The 12978-nt window shown below is 41.7% G+C and overlaps 1 protein-coding gene across 1 annotated transcript; it reads right to left on the bottom strand.

The window, feature by feature from the left end:
- Positions 1–2046: 2046 nt before the first annotated feature.
- LOC130676347 (uncharacterized) lies at positions 2047–4927 on the bottom strand. The gene is made up of 2 exons (XM_057482499.1): positions 2947–4927; positions 2047–2840 (listed from the first exon to the last, which is right to left on the bottom strand). The coding sequence occupies exons 1-2, from the start codon at positions 4925–4927 to the stop codon at positions 2047–2049; spliced, it is 2775 nt and encodes a 924-aa protein (XP_057338482.1).
- Between the last annotated feature and the right edge of the window lie 8051 nt (positions 4928–12978).

Genomic DNA, 12978 nt, shown 5'->3' with positions numbered 1-12978 from the left:
TTTTATGATATGATACAATTTGTAATAGAAGAGATTTCTCTAATCATTTCAAATTAGATTTTTTGCTCAGGAAAACACAACCACACACACACACACCCATACATACACACACACTCACACACACACACACACACACACACACACACACACACACACACACACACACACACACACACACACACACACACACACACACACACACACACACACACACACACACACACACACACACGCACGCACGCGCATCCCTGATTAAAAAAGCGATTTAAAACGATTCGAAATAAAAAATTCTAAATACTTTTTAATGCTTTTAAATACCTTGAATACTTTTGAATCCCTCTTCTTATAGGCATTTAACATTGCAAATCGTTTTAAATCGCTTTTTTTTTATCAGGGACACACACACTTTGTGATTTATGAATGTCAGAGAGAAGAAATAAGAATAAAACTATTTAAAATTTCGCTCGTGATTGAATGATTACGGGAAGATACAAATGAATTAAGCTGGGTCGAGAAATATGAAAAAAAGGAACAGAAAAAAGAAAATGGAAAAAGTTTAGAGGAGGGAAAAACAGAAAAATTGATAAAAATGATAAAAAAAAATTAAAAGAAAATCCAAGGACAATAACAAAAAAAATTTTTCTTTTAGAAAATTTAACGAAAAAAATTAGGAAATTAGATGATGAAGAAGAGGATGAAAAAAGCAGCGCTGACGAGGAAGTTCTTGAAGATGAGGGACAAAGTAGAAGAGGAAAACCTCATGAAAATAACGATGCGGAAGTGACAAGAGTGTTGTCGAAGTCTTCGTCTAGCAACTCAACATCACAACCTACTCCACGAGAACGGGCGGAAATTTTAAGGTGCCTGTATGTAAAACCAGAAGTACTGGAAAACATTAATATGGATGAAAAAGACTATAAACTTACGGAAACTGACATCGACTTGAGTAAACTGACGACAGAAAAGACGGACATACAGATTGATGATATAGAGAGGGTTAAGAATTTATTTGACGATGACATAATACAAAAAATAATTGGAATAATATGTAACAAAGATTTAATCTAAATAAAAAAAACGTTTAGAAACTAAAAGACATTCCTGTTTCCTGTAAACAGACTTTATTTTGTAGGTAAATAGCACTTGTCAGTTTAGTCCGAATAATTACTACTGTGTAGTCCAACCAGACATTTCTGATTAGTCCAAACAGGCTCTTCTGTTTAGTCCAAAGAGACACCTTTGGTCAGTCAAAACAGGCACCTCTATCCAGTCCAAGCAGGCACTTCTGTTCAGTCCAAACAGACACCTCTGTTTAGTCCCTACAGACACCTCTTTTCAGTCCAACTAGGCACTTCTGTTTAGTCCAAACAGACACCTCTGGTCAGTCAAAACAGGCACCTCTATTCAGTCCAAGCGGGCACTTCTGTTTAGTCCAAAGTGTTTGATTCACTTAAATATTTAAAATAAAATTTAAATTAAATTTAAGTGAGGAGGTGAGATGCTGGGATGCTTAATTGGCGGGATTGAGGTGTTGATGATATGGTGTTAAAATAAATGTTTTTTAACACTAATTTTGATTTTATTGTATTAATAAATTACTTATTTATTATAATTATATACACTATTTACACTGCACTGGTAATTTCTGTATGAATGTTGAGAAACTTTATTCAACGTGGTAACACGCGGTGAGGTAAGATAAAGATGGCGGTTGGCGGCAAACCAACAACCACGCGATGAGATGAATTTAATTGCTGAAGTAATTATTTAGGGAGATAACAACTTAAATAATTACAAAAACAGTAAGTGAAAATTATTCACTGTTTAATTTATATTAAATTGGAAATGATAAGTGATAATTATCGCGAGATTGCAAAAGATTTGAATTTAGCACAAAAAAACACGTGGCTGATAGCGTTGGTGAGTTTTTAACAATGATGGCTTCGCGTTCTTCTTCATCCCCACTTGGATCAGTGGGCGGAGCTTGAGATGAGAATGGGACCGGTGGAGCCGCCTGCGCATGATAACGCGCCGACGCAACTCTAATTAACCGGCCTTAGAGTAGCGACGTGAAACGCAAGCGCGGGAGATTCGAACATTCTCCCCGCCTTCGCCAACTCGTTGGAGAAGATACTGATGAGATGGTAAGAGATGAGAATCTTCTTTGGCTGTTGAGATGGGTAACAGAACCAGCTTGGTGACTGGTCTGGTGAATGTTGAGGTGGCAGTCTTGACAGTGACGACTCTGGTAAGACCATCACTACCAGGATGGAGATGAGTAACTCTGGCAAGAGGCCATTTTGATGGTGGATACCTCTCGTCAACGATGAGAACCAATGAACCAATCTTGATATCGTGGTGAGATGTATGCCACTTTGAGATGGATTGGTGAGATTGCAGACATTCAACAGACCAGCGTTCCCAGAAATACTGAAGTCTTTCTTGTATTCGTTGATAGAGTGAGAGACGAGATGTTGGTACACTAGTGACACTGGGTTCAGGTACAGTGTTGAGTGGCGCACCTCGGATAAAATGTCCAGGGGTGAGAGCTGCGATGTCCTCTGGGTCATCAGTAAGTGCACTGAGTGGCCTTGAGTTTAATAGTATCTCAACATGAGTAAGGAATGTTGAGAAGTCTTCGTAGGTGAGAAGTAAATCAGCAATTGTGCGTTGGAGATGATGTTTGACAGATTTTACAGCGGCTTCCCCCTTGCCGCCCATGTGAGGAGCACTAGGTGGGTTAAAAATCCACTGAGTTCCGTCTGAGGTGAGAATTTGCTGGAGATGAGATGATTCGTTGAGTGCACCAGTGAGAAGTTGTTTGAGAATGACATCTGCCCCTTTGAAGTTCGTGCCACAGTCACTATAAAGGGTTTTGCAGATGCCACGACGACTTGTAAACCTCCTGAACGCCTTGAGAAAGCCTTCTGCAGTGTAATCACTTACAGCTTCCAAGTGAATTGCAGAAGTTGAGAAGCATTACAAAGACTGCAATCCAGCCTTTGTAGCAGCGTGTACCTCGTCCTTGAAAGTATTTTAGTTGAACAGGCTCAGCGTAGTCTACGCCAGTGCTTTCAAAGACGAGTGATGGTGAGACTCGAGATGTAGGCAGTTGACCCATCAACTGTTGAGATCGCTGAGCTCTCTGTCTTACACAGACAACACAGCGTTGAATGTAAGATTTAAATGGGATTCTTTCCCTAAATATCCAGCACTTCTTGCGCACGGCAGCTAGCATCAGTTGCGTACCTCCATGCATTGTGCGAGCATGCGCATTAGAGATGATGAGATGAGAGAGATGACATTTCTTTGGTAGTATTGGTGGATGTTTGCTGTCCGTGTCGACATGAGAATTTTGTAGTCGTCCACAAACTCGTACAATATCAGTGGAATCGATGTATGCTGTGAGGCGTGAGAATGGATGAGATTTCAAAAACGATTTGTTTTGTGATAATTGTGAGATTTCGTTCTTGAAATATTCTTGTTGAGTATTTTTAATCCAAAAGTACAAAGCTGAGTGTATACCAGCTGGTGTGAGTGGTGAGACGTGAAGAGATGATGCAGGAATTTTTCTGAAGACTGCAACGGCTCGCTTAATAATTGCAGTAATTCTGAGCAATCTTGTGAGATTGGATGATGATTCAAGCAAGTCACCAAGTGGTAAACTTGGACTGGTGATTGCAAGATGAGATTGAGCTGATTTGCGTTCAGTGTCCACTTCAGGATCTTCTTGAGATGTAAATTCTGGCCATTGGTGAGATGGCTCTAGTAACCAGGTTGGACCTGACCACCAGAGTTGATAAGATGGAGTCAATCCCCTGGAAGCACAGTCTGCAGGATTCTGTTTTCCTGAGATGAACTTCCAGTTGGCTGCTGGTAGATTTTGTTGAATGGATTGAACTCTGTTTTTTACAAACTCTTTCCATTTACTTGGTTCTTGTTTGATCCAGGCAAGAGCCACCGCTGAGTCTGTCCAGAGATAAACTGGAACATCTTGAAGATTGAGAGTGGTTTGCACGTGAGAGATGAGTTCAGTGAGGAGCAGAGCTGCTGATAGTTCGAGACGAGGAATGGTGAGACGTTTCAGTGGTGCAACTCGAGTCTTTGCACAGACAAGAGTTATTTTCGCTGGTGTGAGGTGATGATGAGTCTTGATATAGACAGCAGCAGCTATCGCATGCTGTGACGCATCAGAAAATCCATGGATCTCAATGTTTGAGATGTCTGATGAGATGTTTAACCAGCGAGGAATTTTAAGTTGTAATAATTCAGGTAATTCATCTCGGAATTTCTTCCAACGGTGAATTATCTGAGGTGAGAGTGAATCGTCCCATCCAATTTTTTCTAGCCATAGATCTTGCATCAAGATCTTGGCTTTGATGACTACAGGTGAGATGAGTCCTAGTGAATCAAATAACTGGGCTGTTTCAGATAAAATTGATCTTTTGGTGATGGCAGCCTTTTGAGATGTATGACCAGTGAATGTGAGATGATCTGATTGACACTTCCAGGAAAGTCCAAGAATTTCGGATGTAGATTCGTTGAACTCGTGTGAATTTGAGATGTTAGATGATGACAATTTGCTGAACTGAGGATGGTTGCTTTTCCACTTGGCTAGTGGAAAACAACCAGCAAGACATATTGCTTCCACTTGAGATGCGATGTTGTTGAGATGATTGACGTTATCAGCGCCTCCGCAGATATCATCCACGTAACTGCCTTTTTCAAAAGGTTCAACAGCTAGTGGATACTTATCTCCTTCATCGATGATCAGCTGTTTGAGAACACGGCCAGCAAGATATGGTGCTGGACGCGTGCCGTATGTAACGGTGGTGAGATGATATGATGGAGGTTGATTGTCATCATCTACCCAGAGAATCCGTTGATAGTCCCAATCATCTGGGTGAACATTGATTTGACGAAACATTTTTGTGATGTCCGTGGTGAAAATGAATTAGTGTCTTCTGACATACAGTAAGACATCAAAAATGTCAGACTGCAGTTTTGGACCCGTGTGAAGTGTGTCATTGAGTGAGATGCCTGAGGTTGTATTACTGGAGCCGTTGAAAACAACTCTCAGCTTAGTTGTTGTGCTTTCTTCCCGAAGAACACCGTGATGAGGTAGATAGTAGGTGATGTGAGATGATTGATATGAATCTGGGACTTTCTTCATGTGACCCATGGCCTCATACTCCGTGAGGAAGTCCTTGTAGAGATGATTGAACTCAGGCTTCTGTGAGATGTTTTTTATTAGTCGATTTAAACACTTGGTGGCAATGTGTATTGAATGTCCAAGCTGCTGAGATGATGATTTAAATGGTAATCACACGGTATATCTACCAGTGTGATCACGAGAGTGAGTTGATTAAAAGTGAGACTCACATTCAGCTTCTTCCACCGTGAGAGACTCGTTGAGATGCGATGGAACTTCTTCAAGTTGCCAAAACTTGACGATTGAATCATGAAGTTGATCTTTGGAGATGAGATGGTGAGATCTGCTTGGTGATTGTTGTGACTGAGATGACACTGGACCAAGTATGGACCAGCCAAAAATTGTTTTGATGGCAACTGGATCACCAAGTGAACCAGTTTGAACTCCAGGTTTGATAATTTTCCCATAACAATCTGCGCCGATGAGTAGATCAATTTTATCAGACTTTAAATAGTCCGGATCAGCTAATTGCAGATTGTTGAGATGATTCCAAAAATGTTTCTTGATTGAAACAGCTGGCAGCTCAGCTGTAAGTTTATTGAGAGTATGTGCAAAGATGATAACACTATCATCAGAGTGAAGTGAGGTGACTGAGATGTTTACAGCTCCAGATGTACTTCCGGATGATACACTGCCAACTCCAACAATTGGAATTTGAGATGAAATGATGTCAAGTTGACAATTATTGACTATTGTCCGTGATATGAGAGTGAGTTCTGACCCAGGGTCGATGAGAAGGCGGATAATTTGATGATTATCATCGGCGTAGTTGAGAACGGCCTTGGCAGTGGCCAGTAGGACACTGGGTCCTGATATTGCTCTTGAGATGTCATGCGAGTGGTTTATTTGTACTGAGTTAAGTGCTGCTGATTGAGATGATAACTTGACATCATTGATGTCAACTTTTGTTGCACTTGAGGTGAGGTGAGAACTGGTTGTCGAGCGTTTGAGATGAGCTGAGAGTGAAACACAAACAGAGAGGTGAGATGAGACTGAATCAATAGAGATAATGCAAGATAAGTAAGCTGACTTACTTGCATCAGCTTCTGACGGTGCTTCGCCATCTGGTTGTTGAGATGTTTGTGCTACTGCTGGTGGCGTTGAAGTTGTGTTTTTCTTCTTTGGAACTGGCTTTACGTTGGCCAAGGCAGCGGCACCATGTAGTATGGAATGATGCTGTTGTTGACAGTATGCACAAGTCTTGGGGTTGTGGCACTGTGAGATGTTGTGGGACCCAAGACAGTTGATGCAAAGGTATCACTGGGTTGCCCACTGATGTCTCTTGTCAGGAGAGTAAGCGCGGAATTGGGGACAGTACACCACAAAATGTCCCTGCGAGCATAACTTGCACTGCTTACTCTCTGACGGTGGGACCTGATTAGTGGGTGCCTTTGATTGAGATGATGATGGTGAGATGTTAAATGTCTCCGTCTTCGCCTGTTGCAGGTTTATAACGGTGGGCCCTGACTGCTCCGTGTCTAGCAGCCACGAACCACTGTTAATTTATAATTCCCGAACTTAGTTATTAATTAATTAAATTATCGATTTAAGTCGATTATCGCTGGTTCCGGAATCGGGAACTTGATATTCTCGGGGGTGAGTCGGCTCGTCCTGAGCCGGACACGCGGCTGAAAATAAACTTAAAATCTACGGGACTCTGGTGATGATTAAGATTAAATGCTTGATGTAAATTTAATTTATATATTTTATTTAACCAAATCCCTTATTTTGTACAGTCACCCCTTTGACTTAATACTAATGTGATTTTATATACTTTACAAATAATTCAAAGGAATTCGTCGACTCGAAAGGCGCGGGAATTTATTGGTAACGAGTGAGAGTATGAGGAATAATTAATCACGTTGAAGAGAGAGAATTTATACGCAAAACATTATAGAATATATATATATATATATATATATATATATATATATATAGGCGAGCAACTATCTGGACTTACTGCAGGAATCGGTCGACGCTCCATCTTCCTGGTCCAGTTGTAGTGTCCTAGGAGTAGATAGAGTCCAGGCTCGACGACAAACGGGTCCTTGTAGATGAGTATCCAACGACACTGTTGCAAACGATTTTGTTTAACCACACAGCAAAAGGAAAACTCTCAAAATTCACTGAATTAAATTTAAAATATACTTAAAGAATTTACAAAGTAATGCGAGAAAAAGAGTGACCGATCAGTGGGCGCACTAGAGCTCAAGTGTCGTCTTCAGATTCCTTGTCTCGGGTCAGCACCGCGTGCTGACCCCTCCCAAATTATGCGCAGTGACCGAAAATCGCTCAGCTGCTGCGCTAAGACTAGCGCCGAGACTCAGTCGAACTCGCAAACGAGAAAATTATACGAGAGAGAGAGAGAGAGCAAATAGAAGCGAAAGAGCCGCACTCTCACGTCTTAAAATTGCTGCTGCACGGTTACACTCCCCGTCGCCAGACTTGAGATTGGGGCTCGGAAGCTGAAAAGGACAAATTAAAGAAATTTTGACAATTAAATTGGATGGTAGTGAAAAGTTTATTAACTCATATAAGTTTTGGCAAGTAAACAAAATCACTCTTTCGCTAAACGTGCGGGTTAAGCTGGGTCAACGACCACCTCCTCATCTATGATGAGTAGGTCAGAACCTTCCGACTGGTCGTCCGTTTCCTCTCCGTCCTCGGCTAAGGGATCCTTTTCTGTCCCTGGCTTGGGCAGGATCAAGTCCTCTGCGGGCGCTACTATCACCAGCTCGGGTGTGGGAGTTACGGGCATGTACGTAGCCAGCTCTTCTGCTTCAGCTGGGGTGAGAACTTCGTCCCCCAACAAATCCCGGCGGGTCCAGTTGAGGGCTTTAGTGACCTCAGTTGATGATGACGGCCGTGTGGGGGGCACGTAAAACGGCTGTACGTGCCGGACTGGTGATGGACGACCCTCCAACTTTTCAACGGCTTGGGCTAAGGTACAGCGCCTTCGCCACCTTGCAGAAGGATCTGGTCGTGCTGTTGGAGCGACCACAGTGTGGCAGGGCACGGGTCCTCTTCTGGGCACAGCTGGCTCGCCGACCTCCGGGCGTGGTGGACGTGGTCGGTAAGATGGCGGGAATGGCAGCCCCAAACGTAACCTCTCAGCGATGAAGGCATTTTTCCGTTCACGACGCATGACAGTACGACAATGTGTCGCGTCGCGGAAAAATCCTGGCTCTCGAGCCATCCTTTCTTGGACCCGACGGTCCCGTACGTCTCTCTGAAACAAATTAAACGGTTTTCATCAGCCTCTGACTGCGCCTGGGCAATTTTGAATCAGGTACATAATGATTGCCCAAAATTTTCCCAGTATCTGATTTTAACTCAACAACTAAAGGGCTGATGATTTTATTGACAATGGCTGGCCCCAAGAATTTGTTAGCAAAACTAGACGAACATTTATCGATTTTCTTACTCAACTTCCAGTTTGGGTAATATACCGAATCACCCACTTGTAATTTAGGTGGCTCCTTAAGTCCCTTATCATGATATACGGCTTGTTTCTCACTTTCTATTTTCATTATAGCTTCGATTTTATGTCGTAACTGATCAAGACGATTTACCCGAACGCGCCATGAATTATCATCTGAATCTAAGTCATCTATTTCTAGTTCGGTTATTTTACCCGACAGCCGTGGTTCTTTACCATGAACCAAATAATATGGCGACATATGTAATGAAGCATGGTAACTACTATTATAGGCGAGCTGGAATTCACCTAAGTGTTCATCCCACGACGTCTGATCTTTCGAAATAAATGCCCGTATCATTGGTTTAAGAGTGCGGTTAATTCTTTCAACCGGGTTACTTTGCGGGTGCGCGATCGCTGTAGGTACAGATTTTATTCCCGTTTCTTTTAAATAATCTTTAATCTCATGATTAATGAATTCTTTTCCATTATCTGTGATTAAAAATAGAGGATATCCCCAACGTAAAAACGCGACGAAAACTTTTCTTTACATTTAATCCAGTCTGTTTACGAAGTCTAAAGACCTCAATAAAACGCGTATATAGGTCTTGTACAATTAACACATATTGATAGCCGGTTTTAGATCGCGGAAATGGGCCAGTCACATCAGCCGCAACTATGGCCCAGGGTTCAATTGGTTGTCGCGTGCGCATCGGCGCTTGAGACGAGGTCTGTTTATATTTGACCTTTTTACATGTCTCACAATTATCTACGTACTCGCCTACATCGCGATACATACCAGGCCAATAATAACGTGTACGTATCCGATGGTACATTTTATCGCGACCCAAATGTCCCGCGTCTGGTACATCATGGTTTGCTTTCAAAATATCGGGAATCTCGTTTTCAGTTAAAACCAATTTCCACGCGTCTTGATCATCTATACATTCTTTTAAATAATCGGGTTTATAGTATTCTAGTTTATCCTCATTATTTATTCGCCAATCAACAAAATTTTCCGGGTATTTTCTAACATTTGCTTTCTTTACGTCGTACCACGAGCGAACTTGAATATGTACAAAATCTACACCTTTATTTTTAATTTCATCGAGGACTTCGGACCACTCCACGGGCTCCTGGTCCTCGTATAAGCGCGATAAGGCATCCGGGCCTTCGTTCTCGGTCCCACGACGGTGTTCAATCGTGATCTAGTGGGCCAAAAGTTCCATTGCCCAAAGGGCAAGCCTACCGTTCGGGTTTTTTAAGGTATGGAGCCATTTTAACGAAGCGTGGTCAGTAACCACAACAAACGGAAATCCTTCCAGATAACATCTTAATTTTCTTACGGCCCATACAACCGCCAAACACTCTTTCTCGGTTGTAGTATAGCGTGTTTCGGCACCTCGCAACGGTCTACTTAAACATATTATAAGAAACTCTTTCCCGGTATCTGGTTCCTTTTGAACCAAGAACGCGCCTAGACCCGTATCACTCGCATCGGTGTATAAAAAATACGGAAGATTTGGCTGAGGTACAGCCAAAGGTTTCGCATTAACAAGAGCTTGTTTAAGATCTTGGAAAGCCTTTTCTTCCTCATCTCCCGACTTCCACTCAGTATTTACGCTACATAATTTATTTAGAGGTCCTTGGACATTCGCGACGTTTTGCAAATGCCTATGGTACCAGTTTACTAATCCGCAGAAACTGCGTACCTGTTTTCTAGTCGTTGGACACGGGAAATTCGCGATGGGTGCGATTTTTTCAGGGTCAGGTCGTAGACCCTCTCTATCTACTATAAAACCAAGAAATTTTACCTCAGATCTCGCGAATTTACATTTACTTGGATTTATTAATAATCCAGCCTCGCGAAATATTTCAAAGACAAGAGTTAAGATAGCCTTATGTTCACTATAGGTCTCGCTTATTATTACCCAGTCATCCAGATACGCGAAAACTTTATCTATCCAAGACCTCGGTAAATTTCTTTTGTGTACTCTACCTACAAACCGTTCGCGGAGCTTATCCATCGCCTTTTGAAACGTTGATGGTGCACCCGCGAGCCCATAAGGCATACGAACCCATTCAAATTGCCCCCTACCCTCTACGGAGAAGGCAGTGTAAGGAATGGACTCCGGTGCCATTAAAACTTGATGGAACGCCTCCTTGAGGTCCATCGTAGTTATATATTTCGCATCATGCAAAGCACTTAGAATACGTAGCATATTTGGAAAAGGGTGAGCGGGTAAAATAGTATATTTGTTGATTGGTCGATAATCGACGCAAAAACGCCAATCACCTGAGGCTTTGGTAACCATGACCGGAGAACACGACCAGAAACTGTTACTGGGCCTTATATAACCCTTCTCGAGCAGCTCGTCTATTTGTTTATTTAATTCCGCCGATATAACAGGACTACGCCGATATGGACGGATTTGTATGGGTTTTATTCCCGGCTGTAAAGTGATCGTATGCTGCACGAGGTCAGTTAAACCTTGGTTCGGTAACTCCGCGAATTTTGAAATTTTCGATTTTAAAAATTCATCGAAATCCTTTTGTTGATCAGAAGTTAGTGATTGACAACGGGTTTTATTATCATTACAATTTATTAATTGAAAAGGATGACTTTCATCAGTGCCTTTAAATTTCCAAGTTTTAGCTGCACAATCTATCAATAACCCAAACTGAAGAGCGAAGTCCATGCCCAGGACTACTGAATAGCTCAGGTCCTCGAGGACACTCAAATATTGCTCTCCGGCTATTGTACTAATTTGAATAATGAATGGAGCCCCGCCGATAGTTTTGCATTCGGTGTGGTTCGCGAGAAGAACTCCCCGACGGTTCGTATCGTCTGATTGTAATTGACCAGAGCTTAGCTCACGTATTTGGTCATAAACTCGCCGATTGATATAGGACCTTTCACTTCCCGTATCAATTATACCGTTTACTTGCACCCCGAATATCCAAATAGACACAGGTATTCGTGCTGTAATCATAGGTGGTGCTGGACCAGTACCGGAATAAAATTTGGTCCGAGATGCAATACGATTCGCGATACGTGAGGGTAATATTTAATCTTTAAATACGTCCGGTAAATACGACGCGCATGGAGATGAAGGACAAGATGGTGGAGAGTCAGTTAACGCGGGATCTTCAGGTTCAAAACCTGGATCCAATTCTTCCTCCCACGTCTCTTCGGTCTCCTCATTATTTTCAAGTGGCTCCAATCCACATAAATATGGTACCCCAGGAACATTAACGGAACCTGGTTCCTCAGATTCATCAGAACCAATTGACTCAATAAAATCACTAACTTCAAAATCTTCCAAAAGATTTAGAGGAATTTCATAAGGATTATCTCGATCAAAATTTTCATAAATATCTTCAATTAAATTATTAGAATCTAGTAAATTAACCGTGGGCTGTGCTTCTTCCCTCAAGCCTTCCCATCGATTAATTTCGTCAGTATTTAAGACAAATAAATTATCTAAAATAGGGCAATCTTTATTTAAAACAGACAAGTTATTAAAAACCGATAAACCGTTTACGTTATCGTATATTCTACAAAGTTCCGAGAAAGTGTCTTCCTCGACACACTTATTCTCTACTCTATCACCACTACTAATATCATCCTCATTCTCAAAGCTAATTAAATCATCTACTTCTAGATTAGAATTAGTTTCGACCGTAGCTGGACCGCATAGGTCGATTAAATCGACCTCAGTCTCAAAATTATTACTATTAAATATATCGGAGCCAGTGAAATTTAAACTTTGACTTTCTAATATAATATCGCCTACTTGCTCACCACTGGTTAGAACAACTGGACCGACAGTACTCAATTCTAAGACGCCGTCAGGTCTAGTTGAATTTGTATTTACCAAATTTCTATCATAAACTTCATTTACCGGACCGACAGTACTCAATTCTAAGACACCGTCAGGTCCAGTTGAATTTACATTTACTGAATTTTTATTATAAATTTCTTTCATCGGGCCGACGGTACTCACGAAGACGCCGTCTGATCCCAAAGTTTTATTTACGACATTTCCATAACTACTAGTTGCCACCGGACCGACAGTACTCACTAAGACGCCGTCAGGTTCCGAGTTTTTATTTACTAAACTTTCATAATATAAATTTTCGACCGAACCGACAGTACTCACTAAGACGCCGTCAGGTTCAGAATTTCTATTTAAAGTGTTTACAGAATTTCTTTTAAATTTATTTGGTTTGTTTAACCAGATTTGGTGCGCGCGATAATTACCAGGGCTCCGATTTCCCCTTCTTATTCGTTTAACCGATTTTCTGGATTTCGCGCCCTTTCTCCTCGGGGAATAGGAGGGCGAGA

The sequence above is a fragment of the Microplitis mediator genome, chromosome 10, assembly GCF_029852145.1.
Source record: "Microplitis mediator isolate UGA2020A chromosome 10, iyMicMedi2.1, whole genome shotgun sequence".
Taxonomy (NCBI): Eukaryota; Metazoa; Arthropoda; class Insecta; order Hymenoptera; family Braconidae; genus Microplitis; species Microplitis mediator.
Note: the sequence above shows the minus strand (reverse complement) of the source record. Positions and strands in the feature narration are given on the sequence as shown.